Genomic DNA, 19,973 nt, shown 5'->3' on the forward strand with positions numbered 1-19,973 from the left:
AATCGCCATGTAAATGGACTGTAGTGAAAAACTCTGTTACCGGTAACTTTGAAGAATATTTAATTTCCCATGTAAATGGGGCTTTAAGGGAGTCAAATTTCAAATAAATCCATTCTTAATTAGTCTTTACCTCATGAAATAAAATTTCTATGAAATTTCTATGAAATAAAATTTCTTTTCATGAAATAAAACGTTTCGTGGCTAGCAGGAACAACAATTTTTTGGTGTCCTTTCCGATATTCCGGGCATACTGAAGCGAAATTCGCTATTTGGCACAGAAAAATTTGAAAATACGCTATTGGAGCAGGATGGCGCAAGATATTAGTTTTGGCGCAGTGCGGCACAATTGGCACAGAGTTCCCACCCCTGCATTCATCAAAAGTGATGGTATGGCGTGGATTTACTGAATCATTTATTCTCAGTCCCTAACTTCTACGAGGAGTTACGTTCTACAGGTCCACTGACATACTTGATCAACGGGAAGCAATATGCATTACTGTTACAGAACGAAATTGTTCCGGCTTTGCAAACATGTCACTGCCTTGCAGACACAATCTTTATACAAGACAGAGCTCCTCCACACATTGCAGTGTGTGTTAAGAATGTTCTTAAAACACATTTTACTGAAGAATGTGTCATCAGCCGGCACTTCCCAAGTCTATGTCCTCCCTGATCCCTGGACCTTAATCCATGCAATTTTTGACTTTGGGGGCATTTGTAACATCTGGCAAGTCGTGGCAATCCAAGAACTTCACCTGACCTTAAAGGCAGAATTTCATGCCACATGCTGGACATTTCCCCGCACACACTTTGGTCAGTTGTAGAACATGCTACGATTTAACGTGGTATCTGAAAATGATGGCCATCATGTGGAACATGTTTTGTTGCAGCGACAATTGTAAAAGCAGTTAACAATTGTTAAAATTGTAAACGTTTGCCTAAATGTGTCATTTCTTAATAAAACACTCTCTGGTGGTGACATGTGGAACTAATTTTTTCCCCCTGAAACTAATTTCCATCTCACTTCATGTCCTCCACAAAATTTCACAATTTTCTGATGAATTGGTTTCGCATGTAGGCTACTTTAAAATAGGGTCTTTTAATTATGGATGCCCTGCATTATCTGTTCTCAACTCTTTGTATGTCAAACAATTCGAAGTTGCAAATTATAATTAATATTTTGTATTAATTATTGCAATAAATTAATGTTTAAAAATGAAGCATTGTAGTATGCAAAAAAATAAATTTCTCATCATGTTACATACATATTGTATTATTATCAAAAAGCATTCCTTACGGTTTTTGATGGTTTTCGACAGTTTTTGATGGTTTTCGACAGTTTTTGATGGTTTAAACCAGTTTTAGACCAGTTTTTGATGCTTGTCATGTCAAAAACAAATTTTTGATGTCAAAACCCAACCCTGGTCAGTGGTCCTTTTTTACTTGAAAGTAAAAAAAAAAGCAACCCACCTTCCCCCCCCCCCCCCACAATCGCTCTTTTGTTTTCCTGTAAAATTGCTTAAAAAACAGGGGTCAGTTGTGAACGAGAAAATATTCCCATGGAAGGGGAAAATGTGCATAGAATTGGGCATTGTAAAGCCATAAAACTTCTTTTCTCAATCACTTGTAGGTAGTTAGACAAAAAGGATAAGTTTTTAAGTATTAAGGTTACAGAGAGAGGAAAGGCAAGAGAAAGTATTATAGAGTGTTAAGCAATTATTCTCCATGGAAAAAGGGGCCTCTTAAGTAAGGCCATAAAATAAGGGGTGCTGATGAGTGAAAAAAATATATTGGGTATTATGTATGTTTGACTTTGGAATAAAGCAGAGAGCTCTCTTTTTCAGAAATGGACAGACTCCATACGTAGAATCATCTATCGAGATATCATAGAGATATCTATCAAGGAGCCATAACACGATTAGAAATCACAATAGGCCCGGAATCATTACACCTTGTTGTTTTTTTCAGATATTATCTCTTTCGTTCATCTCTCATGTTTCGACTTCCCCAAAACTGAATTAGGATTTCATAGTACGCAGGGTTTCTAGTACAGTTTATAAAAACTGGAAGCCCCCACACCTCCACTTTTATTCACTCTATTCTTTTTCTTCCCTTATCTCTTCCCCAAGCAATGCTAGGCTATGTTTCATTTTCAGTATTAATGTGTCGCAACAGTGATCTTCCCGAATTCCCAAGAATTTTTTTTGGGAACGGAAAATCGCAACAATTCCTGAGAACGGGTGGGGGAGGGGAAGATTCTCGCCCGGAAACTATTCCTGAATGAGAATTTTGTATAATGGTGATCAACGATAGACTTGTAGGTCTGTTGCCCTTCGGCAAGACTTTTTTTTCAAGCGAAACAGACCAGCATTTGTGCACCTCAAAATCGGAAAACCAACTGACTATCACCGAATGAAATGAACGTGGGTTTTTGTTATTCAAATTAATAACAATATTTGCGCAATCTCATAGTGGTGGGAGGAGCATCAGATGTCGAGGCAGTTTTCTATGTTGTCATAAATAGGCTCTAAATCCTGTTTTACAGCCCAAATGCACAATAATTTTATTTTGTGTCCTTGCTGAAGAATTTTCAACATATTGGTACTAAACCAACATCAAACTGAAGGAATCAGTGATCCTGTTACTTATTTAATCTCTTTTTCTTGACTGGTGATCTTTGACTCATTTCATGATTTTAAACAGGACTTTCTCTCTTTTTTTATGTTGGTATATACCATGATATAGTAGGGTTTTCTAAAAGATAATCTTGATCCTGCCGCCTGGCAGTCGAGTGGTTAGGGAACTAGCTTCTCACTGTGCAGGTCTGGGTTCGAATCCCGGTTCGGGCATGGATGTTTACTAACACTAACAAATTCCCTGGACGGATCATGCCGATCCCTTGGGAATACGTGTGAATCACGTTATTACATTAAATAAAAAAAAATTTAAAAAAATAGATTGTAAAAAATTCTCTATAATATGTGAATAAGATAAACTAATTTCTTTGTTGTAATTTTACCAATCAAAATATTAAAAAAAAAATACACAACAATATACGGCTTACGAAATTCACTACTACTTGAAGAACTAGAAAGAACAGGTGAAGGTTCCGGAAGATGAGGTGCTGGCGAAACAGGACGGAGTGGATTCAACTTTCTTTTCTTTTTACCGCGCTTTGGTGGCCTTGTGAGAGCAGAGGGCTTTGGCTTCTTTCTTGGTTTCTTTGGTTTTTCATCTAATTCCAATCTACGATCACTAACCTTCAGAAGAAACCAGATTTAAAAAAACAAGCTTGTACTCAAATGAGTAATTAGACTGTGAATATAATTAGATTTATTCTTTTAAATTTCCTATACATTTCAAAACAAGATGTAAATGATTAAAATTCCCACATTACTTTGTTATCAGCATGCATTTTGCACAACGGCAACTCATGACTGACATCAAACACAGGGGTACAGCATTGAGTGTTTTCTGGATATTTAGCAGTGCAGTGCTGAAAAAGTAACTGATCAACATTATACATTATGTCTGTTGTAATGTTAAGGAAATTATCAGAAAATTATTAAAGATGATCACATCACGTATTCCCAAGAGATCAGCATGATTCGTCCAAGAAATTTGTTAGTGTTAATAAACATCCATGCCCGCACCGGGATTCGAACCCAGACCTGCACAGTGAGAGGCTAGCTCCCTAACCTCTGACTGCCAGGTGGTAGAAAAAAAATTATTATAAAGTAAATTTGTAAAAACAATTCTATGGAATGACTTAATTTCACACAAGAGCTTGAAAAATTGAAAAAATAAAAAATAAATTTGGCACCAGCTAAAAATTTCTTAGGAGCTAAACATATTTTTTCTAAAAAAATCATCCTTTTTTCCCATTTCCCATGATTTTAAACCCCTTTCCATGCTGGTACACACACTGATATAAACTCTGAAAATTTTATTTTGTCCACCGACTCCAATCTAGTCATCTCACATAAAATTTTATGCACCAGTAGAATTTTTTAATTGCTATGGTAACCTGGCACCTGTAATTTGTAGAGTACTGTCATACACAATCAAAAATACCATCAAGAAATTCATGCACAGATTACAACACAAAACTTTCTGAATGTTTCATCAAGAAGTTCCTCAGAGTAATAAAGTAAAACCCCTCTTAACGGTCACCCCTGTTTTAGGGCCACATAGAAATTTCTCGGCAAATTTAAATAATGTATTTTGAACACCTGTTTTACGGTCAAGGACAACATTTTAATCATTCCATTGGACTAAAACCCCTATATGGATACCAATGATCACAATTTTGGTTCGAATCATGCTAACTAGATGGCAGCAGAAATTTCAATAACTGATCAACTTTTTTATATTTGGCTATTATAGAATGAAATTTTGATTTGAACTTAGCTAATGTTTGACAACTCGGATGTCAGTTTAGTTCAGTGTTTCCCAAAGTGGGCGATGGAATGGTCCAAGGGGGCGATAGAATCTACTGATTTAACATTGGATACTATGGGTTTGCTTGAGCTGGTGGGCAATGAGGAAAAAATTTCTGATGAAGGGGGCGATGGAACAAAAAGTTTCGGAGACTATGGTTTAGTTCATGCATTGCTGGTTGTGTGCTCGTATATTTCACAGTATTTCAAGCTGTTTAATATGGCTAGATCTAGTAATTGTGGCTCTCTATCACTTAAGCTGTGTAAAAAGTTCTTTTATTAAACTTCAAAAATGCAACCAATAATCGTATCAGTTACATTCGAGGAAATGCAAACAACAGGCTTATTGGTTGTTTTTTTTCTTCACATTTTGTAAAAGATCTTTTATCAAACTTTTATAATGTAATGCCAACCTAAGAGAAAAATTGGTAGCATCGAATACAGTGAAAAACATAAAATTAGAGTTCCTGCTCTTCCAAAAGTTAATGCAATATATTGATTAAATTTTTCTGTAAACACAATGATGAAAAGTCCTTGGATTTAGTCTCGCAAACTTAAAATATATTTTAAAGGAGTTGAAATACACAACAAAACCCACCAGACATCGATTGATCAGTTTTTTCAAAAGATGTAAACTCAGTATGTATAAACTTTGTGTAATATTTTTTTTGTAATATTAATTGCGTATCTATGCAAAAATTATGTAATGTAAAGAATTTAAACACATCTCATATGATCAGAATTTCATTCATATTCGAATAAAGAACCATTTCAGTTATTGTTAATACTATATAATAAAATTTAACATGACACCCCTCTAATACAGTCACCCATCTTTTACGGACAATTTTTTTTTGTCCTAGGAGTTCCTTTATTTACTTATTATAGGGTTTTACTGTATTTACAAGAAACATAAGATACGTTCGAGACGTTTTTCATTGTCAAAAGTTGCCCTTGCGGGTGATTCTATGGGTGGGAAGAATCAGGTAGGAGCGAATATTAGTGAGTCTCTGTCAGAGTACCGGGATTTACTATTATCTGCTAGGGAGAAGGGTTCAGATGTGGCAGTGATTCCAGTGCTGCCAAGGGGTAGTAGGGGGTATAGGAATACGATCCACCAATTCAATATAGGCCTGAAGGACATTTGCTCCTTACTTGGGGTCATGTTCTTGGAGCTTCACGCATTTACCAATAGGTGGCTTCGTTCGGATGGGATCCATCTAAATAAGAGGGGGGTCTGGGAGGTTTACGAGTCTTAGGTCAGGTTTTTTACTCCCAGACCACGTAGTCGGGAATGCGGGCTAGTTAATGATAATCACAACAGTACTGACGGGAATTACCCACCTCTGACTTATATGGCTTCTCGATTCACACTAATTAACAGGGCAAATTAAAATGTGTGCTAATAAATGCCAGGAGCGTGGGTAATAAGAAAGATTTTTAGAAACTATGATAGTTGTGGAGGGCCTGGATCTTATAGCCATTACAGAATCTTGGGCAAACGATGGGGATGAATCTTTCTTACACATTTCAGGATACGATACTTTTTTGAGAAATAGATCTGATAGGAAAGGGGGTGGAGTGTTGATATACGTGAAATCATGTTTGAAGGCTAGAGAGTGTAACGTGCAGAGAAGTGATATTGAAACTGTATGGGTTGAGCTTGAGAACAAAAGACGTCATAAACTTATTGTTGGGGTTTGTTACAATCCACCGAATAGGGACCCAAACTACATCGCCAAATTGCATGATGAAATTTCCTACATGTGTAAGCGTAAGAGGGTTCTCATACTAGAGGATTTCAATTACCCAGGTATTGATAGGGAAAACCTTTCATCTAGAGATCAGTATTGAAAGAGACTTTCTTAAGTTGGTGGTCGAAAATTTTGGATTTAGTTATTACTAGTTCTGAGGATCTTGTTGAACATGTTTTGGTGGGGGAAGTGTTTTCTTCTGGTGATCATCGTATAGTCAGATTTCACTGTAACTTTTCCTCAGGTAAGGTTGATAACAAAAGGCTGGTTCCTTGTTTTCAGAGAACTAACTTTGATGTTTTGAGAGGAAAGTTATCTGAAGTTTCCAAAGACCGGTTGGAATCAGTAGGGGTAGTAAGTCAATGGGAAGAATTTAGTACGAGCTGTCCTCTGTTTTGCACGACGTCATACCCTTTGTTCGAAAAAAGCGTGTTTGTACATCGTACCCTCTATGGTTCACAGATAGCGTGCGTAACCTTTATCTTGAAAAGAAAAGATCATTCAGAGAGTATAAAAGTGGACTAGGTGACCTATCATTGTTTACAGATAAAAGAAGAGTGTTGAAGAAAGCGATAAGGGATAGTAAAAAGGAAGTTGAATCTAGGTTGGCAGATAACATTGGCTCTGACCCAAAATCATTTTTTCGATACGTCAATAATGGATGTAAGGGGACAGTTGGCCCCCTCTCCATAGGAGAGTCTAGGTCAGAGAGCAATGTAGGCATGTGTTGTGCTTTCAATGACTTTTTCGCGTTGGTTTTTAATGGAGATAATGATATTCGATATATGGGTGTTGCATGGGGTAATAAAACCCTCAACGATATTCAAGTAGAAGACGTGGAGGTCCTAAATCTTCTAAGAAATGTATGTGCAAGCAAAGCAGAGGGACCAGATGATATCTATCCCAGGGTCCTCAGGGAATGTGCTAATGAATTGTTGGGGCCAGTCGCACAGATATACAGGAGTAGTGTTGCTGAGGGTATCATCCCAAGGGATTGGAAACTTGCTAATGTTGTTCCGATATTTAAGAAGGGTAGTAGAGAAACTGTGTCCAATTATCGTCCAGTGAGTTTGATGAGCTCCCTCTCGAAAATTTCGGAAATTATCATCATAAGGCAGTTTGTGAAGTGGATAGACGGAAATAATGTATTGTCGGATAATCAGCATGGGTTCAGGAAGGGAAAGTCATGTGTAACTAACCTCCTTTGCTTCTATGATCACGTGCCTAAGGCTTTGGGTAAGAGCAAAAATGTTGACGTTGTTTACCTTGATTTCCAGAAGGCATTCGATTGAGTCCAACATGGCAAACTCTTGAAGCGTTTACACGAGATTGGAATTGGAGGCAACTTGCTGAATTGGATAGAATCGTGGTTAAGAGACAGGTCGCAACGAGTTATGGTGAACAGGGAATTCTCTGGTTGGACAGACGTCACAAGTGGAGTTCCTCAGGGAAGTGTCCTTGTCCCCATACTTTTTTCACTTTTTATCGATAAACTCGATCAGGGTATTAATGGGATTACTAGCTAATTCGCAGATGATGTGAAGCTGATGGGGGTAATGAAGAATCAAAACGATAGGGAGTTCCTCCAGACCAACTTAAACAGGATTGCAGCATGGGCAAATGAATGGAGCATGATGTTTAGCATTGATAAGTGCATGGTTGCTCATTTTGGTTCAAACAACCCACGGTTCTCTTACGAGTTGAATGGTGTCACTATTCCGGATGCAACTACGGTCACCGATTTAGGAATTCTCATTGACGAGCGGCTTAGGTTTTCTGAACATTGTTCAGCGGTGGTCAAAAAGGCGAATAGAATGCTTGGTCTCATTTTCAAAAAGGTCTCTTCGCGTTCTCCTAAAGTCATTCTTCCGCTTTTTCGAGGCTTAGTTCGTCCTGGACTGGAGTATGCTGTAAGGTTTTGGAGACCATACCTACAGAGGGACATAGACTTGGTTGAAGGGGTGCAGAGAAGAACTACGCGTGTCCTTATTGGCACACAGGGCTTGAGTTATGAAGAGAGACTTCATTTTTTGAATATGTTTACATTGGATGAACGCAGGTGTCGAGGAGACATGATCGAAGTGTTCAAAATTTTCAATGGGATGGATAGGATGGACCATGAACTTTTAGTACACCGCCAATCGACTGCTTTTACAAGGGGACACCATTATCGATTGGTGAAGCACAATGCAAGGTTATGGTGTTGCAGGAAATATTTCTCTAATAGGGTTATTAATAAATGGAATAGCTTACCCCTGGAGGTAGTTAATTGTAACACAATTGACACGTTTAAAAAGAAATACGATAAAAATTTTGGGGAAAATCGAGAAGCCATCCATACTTAGAATAAGACAACCATAAGTGTTCTTTATGGGCATTGTATAATTTTTATCACGTGTATATATTGTTTATAATTTTTATTAATTACATTTTTAATTGGGTTGCTGTATTTTTGAAATATATGACATCCATATTTTTATGGGCATCTTTTTCTCAGCCACCTTGTTGGGCATTTTGCCTGTTGTGGCGTTGTATTTGTATAACAAAGTGGAACTTCGATACAATGATACTCTAGTGACAAAAAAAAAATGTTGTCAAAGGATTATCATTATTGAGAGGTAGCAGTTTAACACACACATTTGAGCACAGACACTTCCAAACAAGACTTGAAAAAATATCACAGCAGAGGGATTTATCATTATATTGAGTATTGTTGTGGCAAAGTTCCAGCCTCTGTACATAATCTTTTATTTGTAACAGTAAGTAGACATGATAAATGTGTCTAGCATTACATGCATGAGTTTTGATAAATCTTAGATATAAGATCTCATGGTTGATATTTTTTGAAAGTGAAAAAATTTAAGGACTATTTAAGTTATTTTCCAGGCAAAATTTAAAAATTCAAGGACATTTATATCGTGATTGATAAAAATCATGATTTTTTTCAAAAAATGAAAAATTAATTTTTTTAATTCATATTCCACATCTACTAATTTTAATTTTTAGTTTGAAATGCCAATTTATTAAAGATGAATAATTTTTAAAACTATTATAGTTATAATTTCTGCTTGTAGGCAATTTGAAGATCTAAAGGTCTTGCTTTAAAAATGTACATATATAATGTAGTGTTATTAAGGGACATTCAGCAGAAATCATTTCATGTTTGAAACGCTATTAAAATGTGCTTTTGATAAAAATATCAGAACGCACATGTAGTCATATACACTGCTGGCCACCGTAAATGCAACACCCTGAAGGAAGCATGCAAATAATATGAAATTTACAACATGCATTAGCAGGGGTGAGATATGCAAATGATTAGAATTTCAGCGCAGACGCACATCACGCGCGCCTGTGGCGCCACTTCAAAGCGCTATTTAAGGCTTCGAGATTTCGACGATTTGAAGTACGGCAATTGTGTTTTTCTTGTGGTTTTTTCAAAAAAAACAATCAATTATGTCCCGTAGAAAACAGCGATCATCTTTTGATCAAGTATCCGAGTTCGACAGAGGAAGGATATTGGCCTACCGAGATTGTGGATTATCTTTCAGGGAAATCGGTAGTCGTGTTGGACGAAACCAAACAACTGTAATGCGGATATGTGATCGTTGGATGCAGGAGGGTACGACGGACGGACGTGTTCGATCGCATCCACCTCAGTGCACCACTTCACGTGATGACAGCCGTATTGTGCATATGGCAGTGACGGATCGCTCAGCCACATCACGAACCATAGCACAGCACATTCAGTCTGTACCGCATCATCCAGTGTCTGCACGTACCATTCGACGCCGTTTACAGCAGAGTGGTCTGTCCGCAAGACGTCCATTGCTTTGTCTACCCTTGACGCAGAACCACAGACGTCTCCGCCGCCAATGGTGCGATGAAAGAAGGATGTGGACGTCACAATGGAATGAAATTGTCTTTACTGACGAGTCACGCTTCTGTCTGCAACACCACGATGGTTGGATTCGAGTCTGGAGACACCATGGAGAGAGGATGCTGAACAGCTGCGTTATGCACCGCCACACTGGTCCTGCACCGGGTATTATGGTATGGGGCAGTATTGGATATCACTCTCGCACTCCTCTAGTACGCATTGCCAGTACTTTAAAAAGCCAGCGCTACATCTCCGAGGTGTTGGAGCCAGTTGTCCTTCCTTACCTTCAGGGCTTGCCCACAGCGATATTTCAACAGGATAACGCGCGACCACACGTGGCACGCATTGTCCAAAGGTTCTTTGTCAATCGCCAGATTGAATTCCTTCCCTGGCCAGCTCGCTCTCCGGATCTTTCGCCGATAGAAAACATGTGGTCCATGGTTGCTCAACGATTGACCCAGATTACATCCCCAGCTGCCACACCAGATCAACTTTGGCAACGTGCGGAAGCTGCTTGGTCTGCTGTACCCCAAGAACACATCCAAAGTCTCTTTGAATCAATGCCGAGGCGTGTGGCAGCGGTGATCTCCAACAATGGCGGCTACTCTGGCTACTGATTTTGGCAGGAACCACACTTCACAGAAGTCTATAAATTTAATCATTTGATGCTTGGTCAACATGTTATCTACAAAATAAATATTGTTGCGATATCTCTTGTCTTTCTTGGTGTTGCAATTTGGGTGGCCAGCAGTGTATATAGGATGATCTTATGATCCATATTTTCAAGTAAATTTTGGCCATCCTGACTTTTTGCATAAAAATGTATTGTTATTTCATGAATTTTCCACAAAGCCATTTGAATTTGTATTCTTTACTGAAATTAAGTATTAAATTATTTTTCCACATTTCACATATTTGTCATGTTAATGTTTTTTTTCATAGAATTAATTTAAATCCATACTGCTTCAACGCAATGGTGCTTTATTTTCTGCATTTGGTGATCTTTTGGCAATTTTAGCAATAACTCGAACTTTGCTTATTTTTGTAGGGGTCCATTCAGAGTCCTCTTTTTGTGAAAATTTCCCTTATTTTTGTGAGAAGGGTTATTAATTTTGTAAAAATCAGAAATTTTGTGGGAAGCGAAATAATCTAGTTAATTTGTCACAAAAGAAATGAAATGAAAAATTTATGGTTTCATTAATATGCATTTTATGAAGGATCCGTTTTTCAAATCCAGATGTTTGTGAAGGGTATGTTTTTCAGATCCGGACTTTAGTGAAGGGTTTGGAAAACTGACCCAAATTTTGGCAGGATAGACCCCTACTTTGGCATTACTTTTTGGTGACAATTCGCAATTTTGCTGTATTTTTATCAAGAAAATATGGTCAGCCTATATTTACACAAAAGATATTAATTAATATATATTAATTCAATAGTTTGAAATATTTTGAAGTAATATCTTAAGTGTTTTGCAGAGAGATTTTTATGCAACATCTTTTTAAGCACAGAAATACCTCAGGTATGCATGACCATTTTTAACTTTGTCTCATCACTCATCATTGTTGCTACACTCATATTCGTCCCAGTAGAATATGGTTTGGGGAGATTTAGTTGAGGGGGAAAACAAAAACTGAAAAAGAAAAAATTTCACACAAAAAAAATTTCAAACACTTATATAAGCACTTGAAAAAATTTATATATATATTTTTTAAGGACTGCAATGATTTTTCAAGGACCTAATTGGACTTGGAAATTAACCTTTATTTTCTTCAAGGTCGGAACGAACCCTAGATCTATTTTTTAGTCACATGCGACTTTGTGGCTTAGCTAAATAAGTTGATATACAGGGTGTCTGCCATAAACCCAAAGGAAAATTTGATGACCTTTCCTTGACATATTTGGAGACATTGAAGATTATTTGTCTACTTTGAAGATTTAACACCATTTATTGAACAAAATTTCTTTTTTACATAAAAAATTAATGCTTGTCAAGACTAGTCATTAGGATGGTTGACAATAGGCATCTGTTGTTTCTGCTGCTTGCTGTGGTGACTATTTTTAAATAGAAAAAGACTTTGACTCAAGCTTTAAAGTCATAAAAATTCTACAGTAAACCACCACTGCACGATAATAGATAACTGTTACACTTTCATAATGGGAAGCCCAATAAAGGATCCTGATTTTCAGGAATAAAATAGGGCACAGGAACTTGTCAAGAAAAATTCAAAAATCAACTCGAAAAATAATATGTGACCACCTTTCTTATTTTGGGACTTTTTCTAATTTCCTAACTTTTCCATGATGGTAAATACTCTGATATAAATAAATGTTTAAAGAATTTATGAAAATGCATCACAGACAATTAATCATGCAGTAACACTTATCAATAGTAAGACAATTTTTTTTGGATATAATAGTTACATCAATACTGTTCAAAGAGAAAAATATTCATATTGGACATGTGATAAATGGAACTAACCTAAGCTTGCTTAATTTAAATATGGTGTTAGGTATCAAACTATTTCCAAGTTTTTCAATAGCTGGCTGATGTGAAGATGAATTTAAGAAAGAAAGAAAATTCAATTGCCCTTGCGGGGAATTGAACCCCCGTCCTCTCACTTGCTGGGTGAGCGTCCTAGACCACAAGGGCAACAAATCTCAATCTTTGCTTAGAGCTCGTGCGCACTGAACAGGGCCGCAGATGGGCAGTCGGATCTAACTCAGGCGAAAGAACTCGAACAATACTGAAATATCCAAGGATGATGTCACATTGTGAACACAATGTCAGTATTGCTTGTTCTGGTCTGAGTTATGTCCGACCATCCATGTACGGTCCCGTTCAGCACACACTAGCTTTAAGGAAAGATTGAGATTCGTTGCTTTTGTAATCTAATGGTCTCACCCAGCAAGTGAGAGGATTTGGGTTTGATTCCCAACAAATTCAGCTGAATTTTCTTCCTTTCTTAAATTCATCTTCGCATCAGTCAGCTGATGAAAAACTTTGTATGGATAGCCGAAAGTGAAATGTTCCTTGAATCAAACTATATTTGTCGGAAAAAATTATACAGTATGTACATAAATGAATATCCCAACTTTGCAGGGCTATTGAAAAAAAACTAAACAAAGTACAAACTTGTTCATCGGAAATCAAAAATAACAGTTGAAAGTTCATGAAGATTGGAATAGATGGCGGCACGAGGTCATCAGACTGAACGCTGCGAGTTTAACTTATGTGATTCATTTCTCGTTAAGATGTTTACAGCAAAACAGAAAGCATTCTGTGTGATTGAATTTTCGAAAAGTGACTCAGTTACGACTGTACAACGAGCATTTCGTCATGAATACGGAATTGCTTGACCCGATCCATGGAGTATCTTATGTTGATTTCAGAAAGTTCATGATGAAAGGTGGATTTGCAAAGGTAAAAGCTCCGGTCGCTCACGTGTGAGTGAAAAGAATGTTGAACGTGCTCGAAATGCTTTAGTTAACAGTGAGTCCGAGCAAATCAACTCGACGTGCCAGCCAAGAACTGCAAATGCCTGTTATGAAGATCTGGAAATGGTTGCAGAGGAGATTAGCATTCAAACCATACAAGTTGCAGCTAGTCCAAGCGCTTACTGAAAACGATAAAAAAGTAAGGAAACAATTTCATGAGTTCGTACTCCATGAGCTCGATAACAAGGAGTCCTTCCTGTACAAGATTGTGTTCAGTGACAAAACAACATTTCACATAAACCGCCATAGTGAACCGCCATAATGTGCACATCTGGGGACCATTTAATCCACATGCCACCATTGAAGTGGAACGCGATTCACCAAAGGTGAATGTGTTTTGTGCTATGTCACATGACAAAATCTTCGGCCAGTTCTTTGAAGACAAGACCCTTCATGAGAAGACTGTCAATGGGATTACTTATTTGGATGCGTTAGAGATTTGGCTGTTGCCACAGTTAGAAGAATTAGGTAATTTCATTCTACCACAGGATGGTGCACCACCCCATTAGCACTTAGCTGTGCGTGGGTTTTTAAATGACAAATTGCCACACCGGTGGATTGGTTGCCGAGCACCCCAGGACCTTGCTCTTCATCAATGGCTTCCTCGCAGCCCTGACATCACTCCGCGCAATTTTTTTTCTGGAGCTACATCAAACATCAGGTGTTTGTTCCAACACTACCAAATGACATTGAAAAACTTATGACATGCATATCTGCAGCCTTTCAAACCGTCACACCAGACATACTGAAAAGAGTGCGGGATGAGTTATTGTACCGCCTCGATATCCTTTGTGTTACTAAAGGGGCTCACATTGAACACTTATAACTGCGTCAAATTTAAACTTTCAACTGTAATTTTTGATTTCCAATGAACAACAAGTTTGTACTTTTAATTTTCTTTCAATAGCCTTGCAAAGTTGGTATATTTATTTATGTACACACGGTATAATTTTGTTCCAAAATGATTAAAAAAGTTTTGATAAAAAAAATGACACTTCAGTTATATAAATATGAAGAACTTCAAAATAATATTTTTTGAAAAGGATACGCTTTTGACATTGCCAAGTAAAAGGCAAAGCTTGAGAATTGCAATGAACTCCATTATTTTCTCTTTTTTTGCAATACCTTTTTCGCTTCTCTTTGATTTCTTTTGCTCTGAATACATAAAAATGAATAAAAATTTAAAACCATAAAATATAAGGGAAAGTAGGGTTAAATGTAACAAGGCCACAATTCCTAGTATATTTTTTTTTCAAATATTTTTTTTCCAACTTTCACATCTGAATGACAACAATCTAAGTGCTGTCATTAATTACAAGAAGTGAACCAGTTATGATTATTAGAGAAAAGAAAGACAATGTTTTTTGTTCGAATGATTTTGAAATACTAAACTTCTTTATATTGGTGAAGATCAGGCCCCTTATTTGGAAGGGGGTGCCCCCAGACCCCCTCAGCTCATCATTTGGGGGTCAGGGGACCCTCCAGCTTTGAAAAATACAATAGAAATGAACAAACAAGGCGAAATATCTATATGTTCTTTGCCCCCCACCGGAAAAAGTTTAAATGACAGACCTGGTGAAGATGCTAATTTGTGTACTTGGAATATTGCACTTTCATAAATCCCAGTTAAATTTTCTTGTGACAAATGTGCTATTTAGATTTTGAAAATATAAACTTTCAGTCTTTGTGGCAAAAGCAAAATGGGGCATGTAGAACAAGCAAAATGGGGCATGTAATGATTTAGAGGTGTTTCTGGTTTATCTGATGCATTATTTTTTAGATTTTCAACACACAAGTAAGGTTATGCAGTCGAATACCATTATTACGAATTCCAAGAGGCCGGAAAAATCACTTTGTTATAATGAAATTTTGTTATTGTTGGTAACGTCAACTTATCTGGGGAATTAGGAAAGTGTTCGCTAAAACAAGATTTTCGCTATAACAGTATTCGTTAAAACGGGATTCGACTGTATAATGTATGCATGATATTACATATTACATTAAAAAAAAAAGGAAAATATATTTGTCATCACTCATTAATGCTTAACAAAGTGTTTTCTCTCAAGCAAGAAGAGAAACTTGAATACTCTGTAGTGACATCAGAGCTTACACCATGGCTCAACAGCCATTGAAACTAGGAAGCTTTCATTTCAATATTATACTTAAGCTTTAGGCATAAAAATTCTGTTAAAATGATATTTCATAGCACTTATCCCATCAAACCTACATTCCTGGAGGTTAGTAAGGACTCACTGCAACGGAAGCAACATGAAGTTTCACGACATTTCAACAAGGTGTTTGAAAAAAATTTTCCTTATCTAAAAGTTTCGAGAAAAGAGAATTTTAATGGAAAACATTAGCATATACAATTCCTGCCAGCAGTTTATATTAAAATATTTAAAAAATACTTTTAGTTCAGGTAAAAAAAAACTCAAACGAAGTTGGCCACAGAAATTTTTATAGTATTTTATATAATTTTATATAATTTTTAAAAAATAGGTTTTTTGGAAAATTTGCATGCGGCAACCGCTTTATTACACAGTTCATGCCAGGCAATTTCCTGATTGAAATGCACAGTTCTTCTCTTTAAACTGCAATTAATTGTCTTCTAAAGATTACAAAACAATATAGAACTTCTAAAGATAAAAATATTAAATCATCTCTTTCATTAATTCTGGATTTTATTAATGCTGGAACTATTTCTTTATTTTCTCTTTCATAAATTCTAGAATTTTCTTTCATAAATTATGGAATTGGCTATTTCATTAATTCTGGAATTATTTCTTTCATTAATTCTGGAATTATTTCTTTCATTAGGTATGGAATTATATCTTACATTAATTTTGAAATAATAATTTCAAGTCTTAGAAAAAATAGTCCCTTCCTTCCCCTTGAACTCCTATGGATGCCATAAAAAAACAAGAATTGTGCTGACAGTAAACACGTCACATGATCTTCCGAGAAGTGATGTTTACGACACCTTACTCAACACTGATAAAAGGTCATTCTCCCTCTAGTAATATAAGCTTGATGGTTTATCCAGTTTTTTATGGGTTTTTCTTATCCCACTGGACCTGAACCTTGAGGGTCGAATGGGTCAAAAGAGTTGATAAACAAAATTGATGCTGAACAACTTTTACCACCATTTATTGATTTTTAGATGAATGAATAACTTCCGAATTTGACTTTTTCAATATCCAGTTTATGCCCTCTATGCGCTTTCAATCATTTTGCATCTCTCTCTTCATATATATATATATATATACACACACACACACACACACACTACTGATATTATTTCAAAATAAACTAAAAGTAATGCTAGAGACACATGAACAATTTTACTAGATAATAAACTAGGATTTCAGCACTCCAGCTTTTAAAACTTTTATATGTGGAGGTGTTGATTATCACATACACACATAAACTTTCACATTCCCACAGTAGATTTCTTTAATTACATCTGCCATTGGCAGATAATCAAAGGTAATGGCTTTTCATCTAAGATCCAGCACAATTCTAGCCGACAATAAAAAGACTTAATTTAGTGTGCGAAACTGGCAATGAAATCATTGTTTCTTACTTAGAGCCAAAACAAAATTCAGATTTTGTCGATTGTAACTTTTTAAATGTAGGATGCATGTTATATTCTGATAAAAATTGGTATGGAATACAGAATAAGATGACTAAAAGTTAGCCAGAAATTCTGAGAAAAAGAGACATTTTGCAAATAACATATCTGAATTAAGCTTTAAATCATCCAAAACATTGGGGGGAATCTGATTAAAAACAGGCAATTTAAATATTAAATTCAATAGGAAACTCAAGGGGAATTACTAAAATTTGTATTATCCATGTTTGCTTATATATAGAAAACTAGAACATATGGTCAAAGACAAACCAGAAAAAGTAACATGATTAACCCATTAAAGCCGGTTGGTAAGAAAATTCGCCATTGTAAATTTTAAGTTTTTTCTTTGCCAATAAACAGTGGAAGTGGTTACACTCATTATTCTTTGTTTTTAAAAAAATCAAAGGTGTCGTTAATGGGTTAAAAACAAAAGGAAATTAGAAGATACATTGTTAAAATATAGTGTCCATAGCTGCTATATACATATAGCATGAAAAATACAATATAAGTGAAAAATCAAAATGAAAAGGCAAACATTGAAAATGAAAATACAGGAACATTGCAGAGGGACAACCCCCTACATTGGTCTAAGGATAAAAGTTTTCTGATGAAGGTAAGCAAAGAATAGCATATTTTACTATTCATTCCTTCAATGTTTTGCATGACAAGCTTTGGAAGACAAAAGGCATAAAACGCAGCAAAACCATGAGAAATATGAAAATACAGCAAAAATCGAGAAATATGAAAATACAGCAAAAATCGAGAAATATACTAAAATGAAAATTAAACATCTGAAGTGGAGATGCGAAATGAGAATATTCTCCTGGATGTAAAAATTGGAGGATAATTGAGAATATTCATTTTTCTTTTAAATAACGAAAAAAATTACTAATTTTACTTATATTATTAAATATAATTCAGTTTTCATTATCTCAAACATTTAAAACTAAACAATCTTGGCATAATCACCTCATAATGACAACTTTTAGTTTGAGAATACTCTCATTATATTTTCTTGGTCATGATGAGAGGTTTCAAAAGTTTGGTTTGAAGATTTTAGAAACCTTAGGATTAAAACCCTAAAAAATTATTTCAAAATTAGTTAAATTTTGAGAAATAAGTTCAAAGAAAAAAATTTAAAACAAAGTTGATTAACAAAGAAAGCTATTCAAAAAAATCTTCATTCTAAGAAGATACTGTGAACTGCGTTATTTTCTTCAATGTACATACACTTAAATTTTGTATCACTCGTATTGTATTTCTTTACAAGTTGTGCATCCAGCCAGTGGTTTTATTTTCTTACTTTTAAAGTTTAATATTGGGGCCACAAACTTCAATATTCCCCCTCTCCCTCCCCGTAGAAAGGACATTGGGGGCGCTGAATTAAACAGGCAATTTTAATATTAAGTTTCAATAGGAAACTCAAAGGGAATAAATAAAATTTGAATTATCCAAATTCGCTTATATATAGAAAACTAGAACGTGAGGTCAAAGAAAAACTAACATGATTAAAAACACAATGAAATTAGAAGATTCATTGCTAAAATATAGTGCCCATAGCTGCTATATACATGTAACATGAAAAATACAATGAAAAATATGAATAATAAAATTGACAGAGAATATTCCTTAGTAGTAGTCCTTTCAGAGAATATTCTCAAGAATATTCTTTGAAAGGACTACTATTAATAAACTACAGGAGCATATTCTTATTGAAAATTATAAGAATTATTCTTAAGTTATTTATAATAGTCCTTCCAGAGCTACCACCTACCTATTTATAAAGATTATTTATTATAATACATGTTATATTGCAAATATTCTTGAGAATATTCTCGTTGAGGAGAATGTGAGAAAAATTCCATCGAGAATATTCTCTGGAAGGACCATTATAAATAACTTGAGTATAACTATCATTTTCTGTAAGAATATTCTCCAGTAATTTATAAGTGGTCCTTCTGGAGAAATATGTTCTCAAATATTTTCCTAAAGATTATTCTCGAGAATTTTACATGCAATGCAAAGTACTATAATGTACACATTGAAAAACTATCTAAGACCTTACCACATTAAGACAAATGTTCCAATTTATAAAAATTAAAAGATTTAAAAATCTTACCTGGAATTAATAAATCTAGTAGTTATGGAAATGTTATAAACAAAAATATGATAAAGATGATTAGCGACTTCATGTCGAGGCGTGGGTAATTTTAAATCCTATAAAGGGGGATTGAAAACCATTGCCACTCCAGATTTTAGTTAAATAGGAGAAAGATTTTTTAGAAAATTATTTGACTCGTTCCTTTTTTTAATTCTTGGAAGTTGTCCACGAATTTTTTTTCAAAATTTTAATACTCAGTGTTTGTTAATAGATGTGTATTTCACATATTTAAATTCTTTTAGGATAAATTCTTTGAAGGAGAGAAATTACTCCTTCAAATTTTAGGTTTAGTTCTTTGCAATTATTGAAGATACATGTTTGTACATAAAAATATTATTATAAACTCTTCTATTTACAAAAATATCCCTTAAATTTTGGAAGAAGATAAAAATTATACACACACTTGACAATCACTCTTTTTTAGATAACACTGATACTCATATTACAATTAAGTTAGAGGGGAAATTAAATTAAATTTTTTTTCTTTTATTGAACTTTCCAATATAAGCAATATTATTATTTAGATGAACTTTTAAATTGAGAAAATTGGCTGTAAGGTCATAGAGTGTCAAGTCTGTGGGATATATTTCCCCACACAATTCATGATAGTTAA

The 19,973-nt window shown here is 35.3% G+C and overlaps 1 protein-coding gene across 1 annotated transcript in view; it reads right to left on the minus strand.

Annotated features, from left to right (window-relative positions):
- LOC149065514 (INO80 complex subunit D-like) overlaps positions 1–19,973 on the minus strand; it is a 140,416-nt gene that overhangs the window by 43,806 nt on the left and 76,637 nt on the right. Inside the window, exons 7-9 of the mRNA XM_089253729.1 lie at positions 14,617–14,723; positions 3,398–3,531; positions 3,065–3,260 (exon numbers count right to left, since the gene is read on the minus strand). Of these exons, the coding sequence (XP_089109855.1) occupies positions 3,065–3,260; positions 3,398–3,531; positions 14,617–14,723 (437 nt within the window). The remainder of the gene's footprint in view (positions 1–3,064; positions 3,261–3,397; positions 3,532–14,616; positions 14,724–19,973) is intronic.

The sequence above is a fragment of the Pholcus phalangioides genome, unplaced genomic scaffold, assembly GCF_987345545.1.
Source record: "Pholcus phalangioides strain wild (caught in Gottingen) unplaced genomic scaffold, Ppha-v1.0 ptg000039l_1, whole genome shotgun sequence".
NCBI lineage: Eukaryota > Metazoa > Arthropoda > Arachnida > Araneae > Pholcidae > Pholcus > Pholcus phalangioides.